Here is a 14,309-nt window from a genome sequence, read left to right on the forward strand (position 1 = left end):
AGAGCCTGGGAAAGGGTTAAAGGCGCGCTGTGTGTGAGGGAGCCGCAGGAGGGGGCAGGTGCTGGCTATAAATACCTGTACCTGCCTGGCGGTGCTAATGAGGGGAGGGAATTGCGAGCAGCCCCTCGGGGAGGGGGCGGCAGCAGCAGCAGCGGCTGCGGTGGCTCTGTGCGCCCTGGGGAGGGAGGGACAGACGGGACAGGGTCGCAGGGACCTGGTTTTTAGGCTAGGGCGGTTTTCAGGAGAAAACCCCTTTTAGAGGTGACTCTGGCCGTGTGCTGGAGCTGCTCCCAATGAGACAATTGGGACAATTTTATGCTGGGACTCCCTGAGCCCAGCCCAGCCCTGGGATCTTTTCCACGATCCTGGAATGATCCTGGGATCATCTCCACGTGAACATCAGGTACCAAAGTGAAGCATCTTCCCTGGAGCAGCGGGTGGTCCTGGGCTCCACAGGGATGCTCGTGGTTCCAGAGGGATGCTCGAGGCTCCAGAGGAATGGTCGAGGCTCCAGAGGAATGGTCCAGGCTCCAGAGGGATGGTCCAGGCTCCAGGGGGATGCTGGAGGCTCCAGAGGAATGCTCGAGGCTCCAGGGGGATGCTGGAGGCTCCAGAGGAATGCTCGAGGCTCCAGGGGGGATGCTCCAGGCTCCAGGGGGATGCTCCAGGCTCACAGGGATGTTCCAGACCCCAGAGGGATGCTCCAGGATCCACAAGGATGCTCCTTGCCAGAGTCTGGCAGCATCTTGTGGGGCTCAAGCCCTCTCTGCCTCCCCAGAGCCTCTGAGCTGGGTGCAGGACGCTGCTTTTTTTTGGGAAGGTGACCCCAGTCCCTCTGAGCTGGGTGCAGGACGCTGGTTTTGGGGGGAGGTGACCCCAGTCCCTCTGAGCTGGGTACAGGACGCTGGTTTTGGGGGGAGGTGACCCCAGTCCCTCTGAGCTGGGTGCAGGACGCTGCTTTTGGGGGGAGGTGACCCCAGCCCTGCCACGGTGACAGCTCCATCTCCACTCTGGTACCACAGACTGGACCGGAGGGAAGAGGACAGCGGGTAAATGAGAGGCGGAGAGGACGGAAGGAGAGGAAGGGTGGAGAGGAACGGAGCAAGGAGGAGAGCAAAGGGAGGGGAGAAGGGAAGGTCTGAGCCTCAGCGGGGTTTGTTAAAGTTCGAAAGAACAGAAACCCTGGTTTGCGTGGAGGGGACCGGCTATTTTTAGCCGTGGGTAGGATGTCAGCTCCGAAAATAGCCTGCTACCAGATCCTAATGAAATCCTCTCTTCGGCTCTCACACGGAGCGGGCTTGGAGGGGGAGGATCGCTGTCACACCCGCAGCCGAGGAGCTCCTGACATTCACAATGACTCGCCCGGTTTTCTCTTATTTATTTATTTTATTTTTTTTTTCCTTCCCCCTTCGGTTTCTCCTATTCTTCGCCGGCTCTGCCTTACGCCGAGCAGAGGAGTCACCAGCCAAAAAAATGACTGCGGGGGCGGTGCTGCTTAGCTACGGCCAAATCCCAGCAGCATGTGACCGGCTCGGCAATTTAATACCGAGCCCTGCTCCCGGCACAAGCTCGGCTTAAAGTGACATTGAAACGGCCACTCCGAGCGCTGAAGGCGCAGAATTTGGGGGAGCCCATCCCATCCATCCCTGGGGTGCGGGAAGGGGGGCGCCCAGGGGAGGGAGGATGCTCGGGACAGATGTGCGGGTTTGGGAGGGAGCGGGGCTGGGAGAGCCGAGCAGCGGCAGGAGCGATCCTGGAGCGTGTGGGATGGCCTGGAGGGCACGGGATGGCTGCGACATGGGGACATTGGGACATTGGGATAGCTGGGACATTTGGGACATTTGGGACATTTGGGACATTGGGATAGCTGGGACATTTGGGACATGCAGGATACCTGGGACATTTGGGACATTGGGATAGCTGGGACATTTGGGACATGCAGGATACCTGGGACATTTGGGACATTGGGATAGCTGGGACATTTGAGACATTTGGGACATGCAGGATACCTGGGACATTTGGGATATTGGGACATTTGGAACATTGGGATAGCTGGGACATTTGGGACATTTGGGACATGAGGTACCTGGGACATTTGGGACATTGGGACATTGGGATAGCTTGGACATTTGGGACATTTGGGACATGCAGGGTACCTGGGACATTTGGGACATTGGGACATTTGAGACATTGGGATAGCTGGGACATTTGAGACATTCGGGACATGTGGGATACCTGGAGTACATGGGATACCTAGGACATGCCATGGGGAAAAGTACAACCAAAAAAACCAAAACCACAACCAAAAACCTATTCCTAGGTTCCTGTTCTGTTGTTAATTTTGTAGCCGTTGTTGTTTTGTTTTGCCTTGCTATATATATTAGTAAAGAACTGTTATTCCTATATTATTCCTATCCCCTTATCTTTGCCTAAAAGCAAATTAAGATTTCAAAAATTATTCTTGTTCAGAGGGAGGGATTTACTTTCTACATTTCAAAAGATGGTTCTGCTTTCCCTGGCACACTCCTGTCCTTTTTCAAACCAGAACAAACACCATGCCCTGGGAAATGGTGCCCTGGGACACCATTCCATGGGACACCATGACATGGGAAATGATGCCATGGGACACCATGCCCTGGGAAATGGTGCCGTGGGAAGCCAGCCCCCTGCCCTGCCGGGGTGCTGGATCCCTGCTGGCTCCCGGAGCTGCTCTGCTCGGCTCGGGGCCGGAACCATCTGCATCAATGAGTCAGCAGGACCCACTCAACACTCCCCCGGCAGAATCTGCTCCTCGCTGCCGCCAGAATGGGCAGCTCTGGCAGCGTGCTACGATCTCAGCTCATTAAGGGACGCGTCCTGAGCGCTTTATTGATGTTTTGTGCTGCCTGGCTCCATCTTCAGAGGGAAACTCTCACTGCATCAATGACTACACCTCCGGCTGCTGCAGCCTGAGCTCGGGGCTCGGGATCCGGCTCCTGGAGAGACGGGCTGGGCTCAGGCTGGGCTCAGGCTGGGCTCTGGCTCACCTCCCACAGCTACACTGCTGAACGTGAGGTTTGACCCCAAAGTGGGCAAGAAACACCCCAGCGCCAGCATCTCTGTTTTCTTCCCAGGGATTAGGGAACACTCCAAATAAAACCACGAGGAAGGGGCTGTTTTTTTCCCTTGCTTATCCCTCTCTCTGTGAGAAGGAGCTGCCTGACAGGGAAGGGAAGTGATGTTTCCTCTCCCCCAGCGCTGCCGTCTGCTCAGGGTGGGTGGACCTGGCCTCCCCCTCTCCCAGCGTGCTGGGAGCCACATGTCCCCACCTCGGCAGAATCACAGCCCTTTAATAAGTTCCCCAGTGCTGGCTGTTGCTTCTGAAAAGCTCGTGGCACTGTCTGGCTTCAAGTGGCTTTTACATAATCCAGACTGTCAGGCTAGATGAGCATCACGGCCCCTTCTGGCCCTAAAATCTGTGAATCTCCAAATTAGAGGGCACCAGCACCTCCTTGTTTCTGGCTGATTCAATCAGGGGAATCGCGTGCTCCCTTTCTCCTCTCTCTTTTTTCCCTCCCTCCCCTGCATCATCTCTAACTGGAGGTGAATTACTCTCCCTCCAGCCTTGCCCTGGGGTGTCCTGCTCTCCTGCCCACCCCAGGGCAGGTTTCCAGGGATGAATTGTCTGGCTGGAGCTGCTCAGGCTCAGAGGCAGCTGGAAAATCTCAGTGGAGAATGGTGCTGAGCTCTCCCGATAGTTTTAAAGTCCCAAATGAGTTCTCCAGGCTTCAGACTGAGCTCCTTGGGATTTGTGACCAGGGTGTGGATGCAGAGAAACACTTTTAGGGAAGGGAAATGGAAATGAGTGGCTCCCCGTGTTTTTGGGGATGTTTGGGATGTGTAGGGGGAATGGGAAGAGCAAAGCAGGGAGGCACTGCTGCAGATCTGTGAGGGCTGGTGGGGATGGGGGTTCTCCAAAATGCAGCAGGAGCTGGGGCCCTGCTGGGCAGGCTCAGCTGGAGCTGGGAACCCCGGGATGCTCATCTGGATGTTGGTGCTCTCAGCTGCCCGGGCAGGACCTGCACTGAGCCGCAAACATAAACGAGACACCCAGGGGCTGCTTCCCCCCATCCTTTGGGCACGACCCCAGCGGCGCCCACGGCCTTAAAGGTGCTGGATTTGCACTGGGATGAGGAGTGGGAGCAGCCCCAAAGAGGAGCTGAGGAGCGGTGGGGCTGTAAGGTTTGGGGTGCAGTGAGGGCTGTGCAGGTTTGGGGTGCGGTGGGGCTGTGCAGGGTTTGGGGTGCAGTGGGGGCTGTGCAGGTTTGGGGTGCAGTGGGGCTGTGCAGGGTTTGGGGTGCAGTGGGGCTGTGCAGGTTTGGGGTGCGGTGGGGGCTGTGCAGGGTTTGGGGTGCGGTGGGGCTGTGAGGTTTGGGGTGCGGTGGGGGCTGTGCAGGTTTGGGGTGCAGTGGAGGCTGTGCAGGGTTTGGGGTGCAGTGGGGGCTGTGCAGGTTTGGGGTGCAGGGAAGCTGTGCTGGGTTTGGGGTGCAGTGTGGGCTGTGCAGGTTTGGGGTGCAGTGAGGGCTGTGCAGTGTTTGGGGTGCGGTGAGGCTGTGCAGAATTTGGGGTGCGGTGAGGGCTGTGCAGGTTTGGGGTGCGGTGGAGCTGTGAGGTTTGGGGTGCAGTGGAGGCTGTGCAGGGTTTGGGGTGCGGTGGGAGCTGTGCGGGTTTGGGGTTCAGTGGGGCTGTGCAGGTTTGGGGTGCAGTGAGGGTGTGCAGGTTTGGGGTGCAGTGGGGGCTGTGCAGGGTTTGGGGTGCAGTGGGGCTGTGCAGGGTTTGGGGTGCGGGAGGGCTGTGAGGTTTGGGGTTCAGTGAGGCTGTGCAGGTTTGGGGTGCGGTGGGGGCTGTGCAGGTTTGGGGTACAGTGGGGGGCTGTGCAGGGTTTGGGGTGCGAGTGAGGCTGTGCAGGTTTGGGGTGCGGTGGGGCTGTGCAGGGTTTGGGGTGCAGGGAGGCTGTGCAGGTTTGGGGTGCAGTGGGGGCTGTGCAGGTTTGGGGTGCGGTGGGGGCTGAGCAGGTTTGGGGTGCGGTGGGGGCTGTGCAGGTTTGGGGTGCAGTGGGGCTGTGCAGGTTTGGGGTGCGGTGGGGGCTGAGCAGGGTTTGGGGTGCGGTGGGGGCTGTGCAGAGTTTGGGGTGCAGGGAGGCTGAGCAGGGTTTGGGGTGCGGTGGGGCTGTGCAGGTTTGGGGTGCAGGGAGGCTGTGCAGGGTTTGGCAGTGGGGCTGCAGGAGGGCTGTCCACTCCCTGCTCCCACACACCCCCCCCACACACACAGATGACCAGAAACCTCCAGAAGTCTCGCACCTCCCTCTGCCCCGCTCTCATCTCTCTCCCGACAGCCAAACCCCATCCTGGGCGGGGGGCTCCATCCCAGACCCTTCCTTGGGGGGCTCCATCCCAGACCCTTCCTTGGGGGGCTCCATCCCAGACCCTTCCTTGGGGGCTCCATCCCAGACCCTTCCTTGGGGGCTCCATCCCACACCCTTCCTTGGGGGCTCCATCCCAGACCCTTCCTTGGGGGGACGCTCTGATCTCCCCCGCTCTGCCGGCGCCCTGGGGTCGCACTCCCTGCCCGGCGCTGCTGGGGTCGATCACCCACCGGGAGCTGCTGCTCTGCTCTGCTCTCCCACCCTCCCACTCCTCCCTGGAGCTCCGCATTCTGCCTTTCCTCCCTCCCTCGGCAGCCAGCGGGGAATAAAGCGGAATAAAGCGGCGCCGGCTGAGCACGACGCGGGCTGCGCTGGGATGCTGGAGGCAGCGGGAAGCCTGAATCACCTCGAGGTGGGAGTGAGAGATTGGGGCTGGGAGGAAGGGAGGACATCACACGTGCTCCCGGCAGGCAGGTGGGCTGCGAATTGGGCAGCTCGGATCCTTTCTGCGCCCTGAAAGACGGAGCTGAGAGCGGTGGGGAGGAGAGGAGGGGTCGGTGGGAGCGCAGGGGATTCAGCCTCAGGGCTCTGAGCTGGAGCCGAGCCTGAGAAATGCTGTCAGGGACTTGTTCTTCTTGGAGAAACTCCTGGAGGAGCATCCCTGGTGGGATCCCGTGGAGATGGAGAAACCCTCAGCCCAGAAATGCCGAAAAACGAGCGAAAAGGGCTCCGCTGGGCACGGGGTGGAGTCACCGGCCCCAGCTGGGGGGATTCCGGTGCTCACGGAGCCCCCGAGCCCCGTGGGATCATCCCAGTTTGTCCCCATCTGTTACAGCCACAAGCAGCAGCTTTGTCACTCTCGTTCCAGCTCCTTCTCTCCCCTCTGTCCCCATCCTGCTCTCACGCACTCACACCCTGTGTTTGCCGTCCAGCCCGGGGTCCTGCCCGCCCCGAGGGGGTCCCGGGCTGCTGCGGCCCTGCCTGGGGGGGCTGAGGGCTTGGTGGTTTCATCTTCACGCGTCTGAGACGGACCCGGAGCCCCGCCCGAGCTGGGGGTGTCGCTTTGCTCATCCGAAAGGATGGGTGAGCACCCTGAAGTGTCGAGGGGAATGGAGGGAGGGTGGGGGCTCTGCCGGGTGACATCCCGTGACACCAGGGTGGAAAATCCAGGTCCTGCTCGGAGCCTGAGTCCCAGCTGGTTGTTTCTGGGAGGGGGGGATGTGTGCGGGCCGGTTCTGGGGGTCTCAGGTGGAGAAGCCGCTTCCCAGCCCCTCTGCCGAGTGTGTCTCTGCAGGAGCTCACTCAGGTGCGGGTTTGGATTTTCGGGGAGTGCCGGAGCTGGGCGCACCTGGGCAGCCCCGGCTGCCTCCTGGGACCAGGTGAGCTGGGAGGAGGTTGGGCTCCATGACCTCAGAGGCCTTTCCCCACCTTTTCCATGATTCCATGAGGCGACTGCTCCCGTTTCAGGGCGATTTCGGGATCAAACGCGAGGTGATGGATCCCGAGTCCCTCCCGGCTCTTTGCGGACCTGCTCACGGTGTCGCACTGACCCCGAGCTGTCCCGTGTCCCCAGCTGGGCTGTCCCGTGTCCCCAGCTGGGCTGTCCCGGTGTGCGCAGGGGGGACACCGGGCTGGGGTGCGGCGGGGCCGTCCCGGGGGGCGCAGGGGGAACATCCCGGGGGGCGCAGGGGGAACTTCCCGGGGGGAGCAGAAGGAACATCCCGGTGTGCGGCAGGGAGGGACATGGAGCCCGGGACAGACGGAAATATTGAAACAGTGGCCGAGCATCCCGCGGCGGGGCTGGGCCGGGCGCCTGGGGAGCGCTGCGGGGCTCTGCGGAGCCGCTAATGGGCCGAGTCCATTTCAGCGGGATGACGCCACTTGGGTAAAGCGTTAAGAGCTCCGGGAAGGCAGCGCAGAGCGAGGGGGAGCGCGATGCTCCCGGGCAGCGCCAGGTCCCTCCCTCCATCCCTCCATCCCTCCTCCTCCTCCTCCTCCTCCCTCCTCCCAGCCTCCCGTTCCCACCGAGCGGGGCCCCCCCGCTGCCCGCGGGGCCGGGGCTGCCCCCGCCGGGGCGGATGGAGCGCGGTGAGTCCGCCCGGCTCGGACACGCGTGGGCCGCGGGCGGGAGCGGATCCTGGGCACGCGTGGGCTGCGGGTGGGGGTCCTGGGCACGCGTGGGATGCTCCTGGATGCGCACGGGATGTGCGAGGGAGCTGCGGCTCCGTGCGGGCAGAGGGGGGGAAGGTTTGGGGTCCTGCACACACGTGTGGGTCCGAGCCACGCGTGGTTTGTCCTGTGGGGTGTCCCGCACACGAATCCCGGCTGCGGGTGCGTGGAGGGGCTGCGGGACCGCGCGGGGGCTGCGCGCTGATGGGGGCCGGGGGCTCGGGCTCCCCAAAAACCCCGGGGGGTTTTTTGGGTCCCTTTTCTCCCACCTGGCGCCCTGAGCCGCTTGCCCCCGGCTCGCAGCCACCTCCAGCCTGTAAATAATTTGCTTTTACGATCCCTCCTCCGGCCCATTATCACACGAACTTTATATGTTTGGGGCTGGTGGTGGCCACAAAGCCGGCCCGGTTTCCGGGGCTGGCGTGCCCGCCTGGCAGGCAGGGTGTGAGGAGGAGGAGGAGGTTGGGGGGACGCTGCCCCAGCCCCCCAGGCGGGCAGCGAGGGGTGCAGCAGAGCCCCGGGGATGCTCAGCTCAGCGGGGATTTGGATTTTCCAGGGATTGCAGCCCTGGAATCCGGCTGGCAGGGAGTGGGGGGCACTGAACTATTCCAGGGTGGGGGATGAGGAAGAAGTGGGGTCCCAGCTCCGATCATTCTGTCCCTCTGGAGGACCCACAGATGTTCTGTTCAGCTGCCCCGGGTTCCCACAGGGACGATAACATCCTCCCCGCCAGGGAGCCCAGGTCCTTGTCAGATCCCTGCACCCGGGAATCGCAGCTCTGGGGGCATTTGGGTCCCGCTCCAGTGCTGGGGGTGCTCCCAGGTCTGTCTTGTCTGAGCCCTGCCCCCGGATCCGGAGCGTCCAGCACAGCCCATGGTCGGCTCCTCTCTGGCTCTATCCCCCAGCTTGATTCCTCCTCACATTGTCCCTCCCCAGCCCGGCCGAGGGATCTCCTGGTGCCTCCCGAGCTCCAGGTGTTCAGGATTTGTGTTACCTGCACTGAGCCAGCCCTTTATCCCCCAGCCCCATCGGCTCCGTGGCTGCAGGACCCTCTGTGGGGTCTCTCCCTTTGGTTCGAGCCCCTCGGGACCCTCACAAGTCTCAAGGACCAAGTGCAGAGCCCAGGAGAGCGGGGATGGACACCCGGGTGTGAGCCAGCAGCGTTCCCTGAACGATCCCATCCCGACGGGATCTGGGTGGGGAGGGAGCTGGGCACGCACCAGGGCTGCTCCCGGATCCCTCTGCACAGTCCCAGCTGCAGCCCGAGAGGGGCCAGCCCCCTTCAGGGCGGTGTTGGGGCTCCAAATCCCCCCCACTCCAGTGAGACCCTCCCGGGTGAGCAGCTCGGTGGCAGCAGGTGACACCAGAACTTTGCCTCTGACCTGTTCCCATCCCTGCAGGGAGCTCACAAACCTCCCCCGGGCCAGCCCTGCCCTCCTTGGTACTGCACTGGGAGAAAAGGGCGCCCAAATCACCTGTGGCTGTCCTGGGTGAGCCACTCCTCCCTGCCTGCATCTCCCCACACCGGGAATTTGGGGGAAAACCCCAAATCTGAGCAGCTCAGTTGCCTTTTCTTTCCGGAGAGGGGGATGGGAGAGGCGAGATCTTGCTTGAACAGTCAAAGTAAGTTGCCTTTGCTTTTCCCTGCTCCTCAAGGTCAGCCTGGCTAATGAAAATCAATCTTCCCTCTGCCTCTCTCTGCTGCATGAGCAGATTCTACCTGTGGCCCCTTCACCTACTTGAGAGCAGCGGCCGCCCTGTCCTGCTGAGCGTGGGCAATGCCAGAGGGAGCCCCTTTCCCCTTTCCCCTTTTCCCTTTTCCCTTTTCCCTTTTCCCTTTTCCATTTTCCCCTTTCCCCTTTTCCCTTTTACCCTCCCCTTTCCCCTTTCCCCTTTCCCCTTTCCCCTTTTCCCTTTCCCCTTTTCCCTTTTCCCTTTTCCCTTTCCCCTTTCCCCTTTTCCCTTTCCCCTTTCCCCTTTCCCCTTTCCCCTTTCCCCTTTTCCCTTTTCCCTTCTCCCTTTTCCCTTTTCTTTTCCCTTTTCCCTTTTCCCTTTTCCCTTTCCCCTTTTCCATTTCAATTTCCCTTCCTTTTCCCTTTCCCGTCCTCTCTTTCCTTTCCGCTGGTTGGATCATTGGTTGCAATTTCATCCCTGGGAGTGTTCAAAAAAAAAGTGTGGATGTGGCACTTGAGGACATGGTGGATGTGGTGGTGCGGGGTTGATGGTTGGAGTGGCTGATCTCAGAGGGCTTTTCCAAGCTTAATTTGATTTAATTTGTCCCTGCTGCTGCCTCGAGTGGGCCGTGCTCAGACTCCCCATCCCAGTGCTCCCGGTGTGCGCAGGGAATGGGAGCACGAGGCTGCTCGGGGTGTGCTGGGAGCCCCCAGAGCAGAGCAGAGCCCTGCTCTGCATCAGTCTCCGCTCCCCATTCCCCTCCTCTGGCCGGTGTCCCCGGGGAGGGAGGAGGAGGAGGAGGAGGTGCCGAGGGCTGGGAAATCCTCGGGAAGGACACGAGAGGCTCGGAGGCTGAGAGAGGCTGTGCCCGCTGTGTCCAGGGGCAGATCCTACAGCTCTTCCCTTGGGATGTGGCAGGGAAATATTCCCAGGCACAGAACAGCCGCGGGTCCGGCTGATGGAAATCCCTTCATCTGGAGCTCTCCAGCCCTCGTGTTCTGCTTTGCTCCGGTGCGAGGTGTCCCTGCCCTGGCTGCAATGAGCTTTAAGGTCCCTTCCCTCCCAAAGCCGCCTGAGATTCAGTGATGTGGATGCACGGATCGCCTAACAGGGATATTTTCTCTCTTCCTGCCCCACCCTTTAGGATTTTTAGATGTGCCCTGACGCCGCAGGGTCTCCTGCCTGCTGGAAATGCAGCTCTCGTCCAGCTGTGACCAGACCATGGACCCCTCCTCCGAGGACTTCCAGCAGGTGCTCTCCATCGACCAGATCCGCTCCATCCGCGCCAGCAACAACTACGTGGAGCGCCCGGCGGCGTGCGGCCAGCAAAGCCGCTCCAACCCCTCCGCGGGGCACAAACACGAGTGCTCCCAGGCCTCTTCCACCTTCCAGGACCCGCAGCTGAGCCACTCGAGCACGGCCAGCTCGGTGTCGCAGGGCACGGCGGCGTCGGAGCAGCGGCTGCTGTCGCCGTCGCACTCGGGGCAGTCCCTGGCGAGGACACCGTCGCACTCGGGGCAGTCCCCGGTGAGGACGCAGCCGCGGTTGGGTGACCCCAAGGCCGAGGTGTCCCCGCGGAAGGGACACGCGCTGCGCTGCGAGGCGTGCGGGCGCTGCCGCTGCCCGCGCTGCACGGCCGCCCGCAGCCTGCCCTCCTGCTGGCTCTGCAACCAGCGCTGCCTCTGCTCCGCCGAGAGCCTCCTCGACTACGGCACCTGCCTCTGCTGCGTCAAGGGGCTCTTCTACCACTGCTCCACCGACGACGAGGACACCTGCGCCGACGAGCCCTGCTCCTGCGGGCCGGGCTCCTGCTGCGCCCGCTGGGCTGCCATGAGCGCCCTGTCCCTGCTCCTGCCCTGCCTCTGCTGCTACTTCCCCACGCTGGGCTGCCTCAAACTTTGCCAGAGGGGTTATGACGGCCTGAAACGCCCCGGCTGCCGCTGCCAGAGCCACACCAACACTGTCTGCAGGAAGATCTCCTCGGCCGGCGGCACGCCCTTCCCCAAAACGCTGGACAAGCCGGTATGACCCTCCCGAGGAGGAGAAAAAGCGGGCTTTGCTCCTCTTCCTCCCCATCCTCCTCTTCTCTCCTCCGTCCTCCTCCTCCTCCCTCGGCTCCCTCCGCTCTGCAGTGTCCCCCCCGTCCCCAGCATCACCTTTGGGACACCGAGCTGGGGGTACCCGTGGTTGGTTTTGCACATGAGGGAGAGGCAGAGCGAGCTGCGGGTGCCCTCGCTGGCTGTGTCCCACCGGGAAAGGCGGCCCAGAGGGTCCCTGGGGCTCTGCCCCCATGGCAGGGCTGCCTGAGGGCCCTCAGGACTCTGCCCTCCGTATTTTAGGAGCTGCCCCACAGTGGGAGAGGAGAGAGCTCAGTGCACCCCGGTGCCAGACCTCCTCCTCCCGCTCCTTCTCCTCCTCCAGCACTTTCCACGGGTGGCCTTTCACCCCTCGGCTGGCCACAGGCCCCTTTCCCCAGGGGTGCCAGGGGGTCTCGCCAGTGGCAGCAGCTTCCCTCCGGGCTTGGGAGCTGTGAGCGAGCTCCAAAATGAGGTGGCACCGTGTTTTTCTGTCTCAAAGAGGAAGAGAAGGTGTGGGAAGCTTTAGAAACCTTCTGGCAGGGGAAGGAGCTATGGGAGGCAGCCCAGCCCACTCGCTCCTGCCCGGCTGCAGCGAGGGAAAGGTCCCCTCTGGGCTGTGGCTGACAACAAGGAGCTGCTTGGAAATTGCCATTCATTCCTCCCAGCCTCGGAGGGCTGCCTGAGCTGGGAGCTGCTGCCGGGCTCCATCCCACCCCCCAGCAGATGCTCGAACCCCGATCTGGTACCTTCCACCAGCACTGAATTCACTTTAAAAAAAATTATGACAAAGCCAAGTGTGAGCAGCCAGTGCTCCAGGGGCTCCCCACGGGGGGATTCTGAGCAGGAGGACACGGAGAGCAGGAGGGGCTGTGAATCCTGGTGACCCCAACCTTCCCCCCCTGCCAAATTTCCTTTGAGTCCTCACCTCACTGAGGGTTTTCTGCCGCCCACAGACAGCCAGGAGCAGGCTGGAGCCAGCTACTGGCACCATTTTGGGGGAGTTTGGAGCAGGGGTGGTGTCCTGCCTGCCTGTCCCCCTTCCCAGGGGTGTGAGAGGAATATATGCAACACATCCCTCGGCTTCTCCAAGACCCAGCTCCCTTCCCGTAGAGCCCTGTGGATCTATTTTTGTAGATATAAATATAACGTTAGGATGGGTAGCTCTATTACTAATAATATTCATGATACTGCTGTGAACGGTGCCAGGTACAAGGTTTGGCTCCCTGGTGCACTTGCACACGCTGGGAAAGACGATTTTGTGGCTAATCCCAGTCCCTTGGTTCTCAGGTTGTTGGGAGAGGGGGAAATGGGATTTTCTGCCCTGCAGGGAGGGTGGGGCTCAGTGCCGAGAGGTGAGGCAGAAGTGGGATCACTGTGGGACTCCTCCCCCCACCCATCCACCCTCTTTCTGAAATTCCTGGTGGATCCAGGCTCCCTCTGTTGCAGGGAGTGATTCATCCTGCCTGGGAGTGTTATGGATGAAATCCTGTGCTGGCTGTGCCCCCCTGGCCCAAATGGCACCCAAACACCGAGGTTCTGTGGGGAAGGGGGATGGATCCCATCCCTGCTGGGGGGTTTGTGCTGGAGAATGCTAAGGACATGAGTGAAACCCTGATTTCACCCTGGGTGTCTCAGGATGATGTTCTGGGGTGCAGAGGGATCTCCTGGCATGAGGAAAGGACAGAGCCCCATCTGAGGCCAGCCTGGACTCTGGGACCGTTTGGATTTTAAAGCCATGCCCTTCTCAGAGGATGCCCTGTAGGTGTGTGACCCCCTCTAAGATCATCCCCGTGGCAGCCAGTATAAAATCCATTTATCCTGGTGCCAGTAATTGCTTGGCTCCCTGCTTCCAAGGGATGTCGTGGGGAGACACTTCCTGCAGGAGTCTCTTCCTTTGGGAGGCTCAGTTCACTCTTCTATTGGTGCTGATTAAACTCCTTCCTCATGAAACCAGAGAGCGTTTTTAGGGAGAAAAGGTCCCTTTTCCCCTGTGGGTTGGAGGAGCTGTCTCCCTTGAATGAGAATGTGAAACAGTTCATTGAAACTTTTTAAAGAAAACTAATGAACAGAATTTTCCAACTTGCTCTACTTTGATTTTTTTTTTTTTTTCTCCTCCTCCTTTTCAAACGGATCCCACTTGTAAATTTAGTTACCACCTCTGTATCTCTGCAATTCATTGCTTCCTCTCCTGATGGTGGAATGACTCAACATGTGAAGCTTCATCATTTTCACGGCCTCCCGAGTCATGCGAGCGCGGGGTGACCTCCCCCAGGCTGGGGCTGGGGGTGAGGGGAGAGCTGTGCATGGATCAGCCCCAAAACCAGCCCGGGGGAGAGGAGAGGGCACCCCAAAACCATCCTGGGGGTGAGGGGAGAGCTGTGCATGGATCAGCCCCAAAACCAGCCTGGGGGAGAGGAGGGATCCCCAAAACCATCCTGGGGGTGAGCAGAGGGATCAGCCCCAAAACCAGCCTGGGGGTGAAGGGAGAGCTGTGCATGGATCAGCCCCAAAACCAGCCCGGGGGAGAGGAGGGATCCCCAAAACCAGCCTGGGGATGAGGGGAGAGCTGTGCATGGATCAGCCCCAAAACCAGCCTGGGGGAGAGGAGAGGGATCCCCAAAACCAGCCTGGGGGAGAGGGGAGAGCTGTGCATGGATCAGCCCCAAAACCAGCCTGGGGGAGAGGAGAGGGATCCCCAAAACCAGCCCGGGGGAGAGGAGGGATCCCCAAAACCATCCTGGGGGTGAAGGGAGAGCTGTGCATGGATCAGCCCCAAAACCATCCCGGGGATGAGCAGAGGGATCCCCAAAACCATCCTGGGGGTGAGGGGAGAGCTGTGCATGGATCAGCCCCAAAACCATCCTGGGGGAGAGGAGGGATCCCCAAAACCAGCCTGGGGATGAGCAGAGGGATCCCCAAAACCATTCTGGGGATGAGGAGAGAGGGATCCCCAAAACCATTCTGGGGATGAGCAGAGGGATCCC

At 61.0% G+C, this 14,309-nt stretch overlaps 1 protein-coding gene across 2 annotated transcripts; it reads left to right on the forward strand.

Moving 5' to 3' along the window:
• The first annotated feature begins 7,375 nt into the window (after positions 1–7,375).
• Positions 7,376–13,803, forward strand: SPRY3 (sprouty RTK signaling antagonist 3). 2 transcript variants are annotated; one of them, XR_008840486.1, is made up of 3 exons: positions 7,376–7,492; positions 10,392–13,610; positions 13,775–13,803. XR_008840486.1 is itself a non-coding variant. In XM_056491188.1 (2 exons), the coding sequence occupies exon 2, from the start codon at positions 10,439–10,441 to the stop codon at positions 11,273–11,275; it is 837 nt and encodes a 278-aa protein (XP_056347163.1). In that variant the 5' UTR covers positions 10,116–10,297; positions 10,392–10,438; the 3' UTR covers positions 11,276–12,167. The 2 variants fall into 2 exon arrangements, 1 of the variants encoding a protein (XP_056347163.1); XM_056491188.1 differs by lacking the exons at positions 7,376–7,492; positions 13,775–13,803 and adding an exon at positions 10,116–10,297 and having other exon boundaries at positions 10,392–12,167.
• Positions 13,804–14,309: the final 506 nt, after the last annotated feature.

The sequence above is a fragment of the Oenanthe melanoleuca genome, chromosome 4A (assembly GCF_029582105.1).
Source record: "Oenanthe melanoleuca isolate GR-GAL-2019-014 chromosome 4A, OMel1.0, whole genome shotgun sequence".
Classification (NCBI taxonomy): Eukaryota; Metazoa; Chordata; class Aves; order Passeriformes; family Muscicapidae; genus Oenanthe; species Oenanthe melanoleuca.

What these genes read in the sequence shown, in the direction of transcription:
- SPRY3 (XM_056491188.1), top strand. Translation starts at nt 10,439, where the DNA reads ATGCAGCTCTCGTCCAGCTGTGACCAGACCATGGACCCCTCCTCCGAG.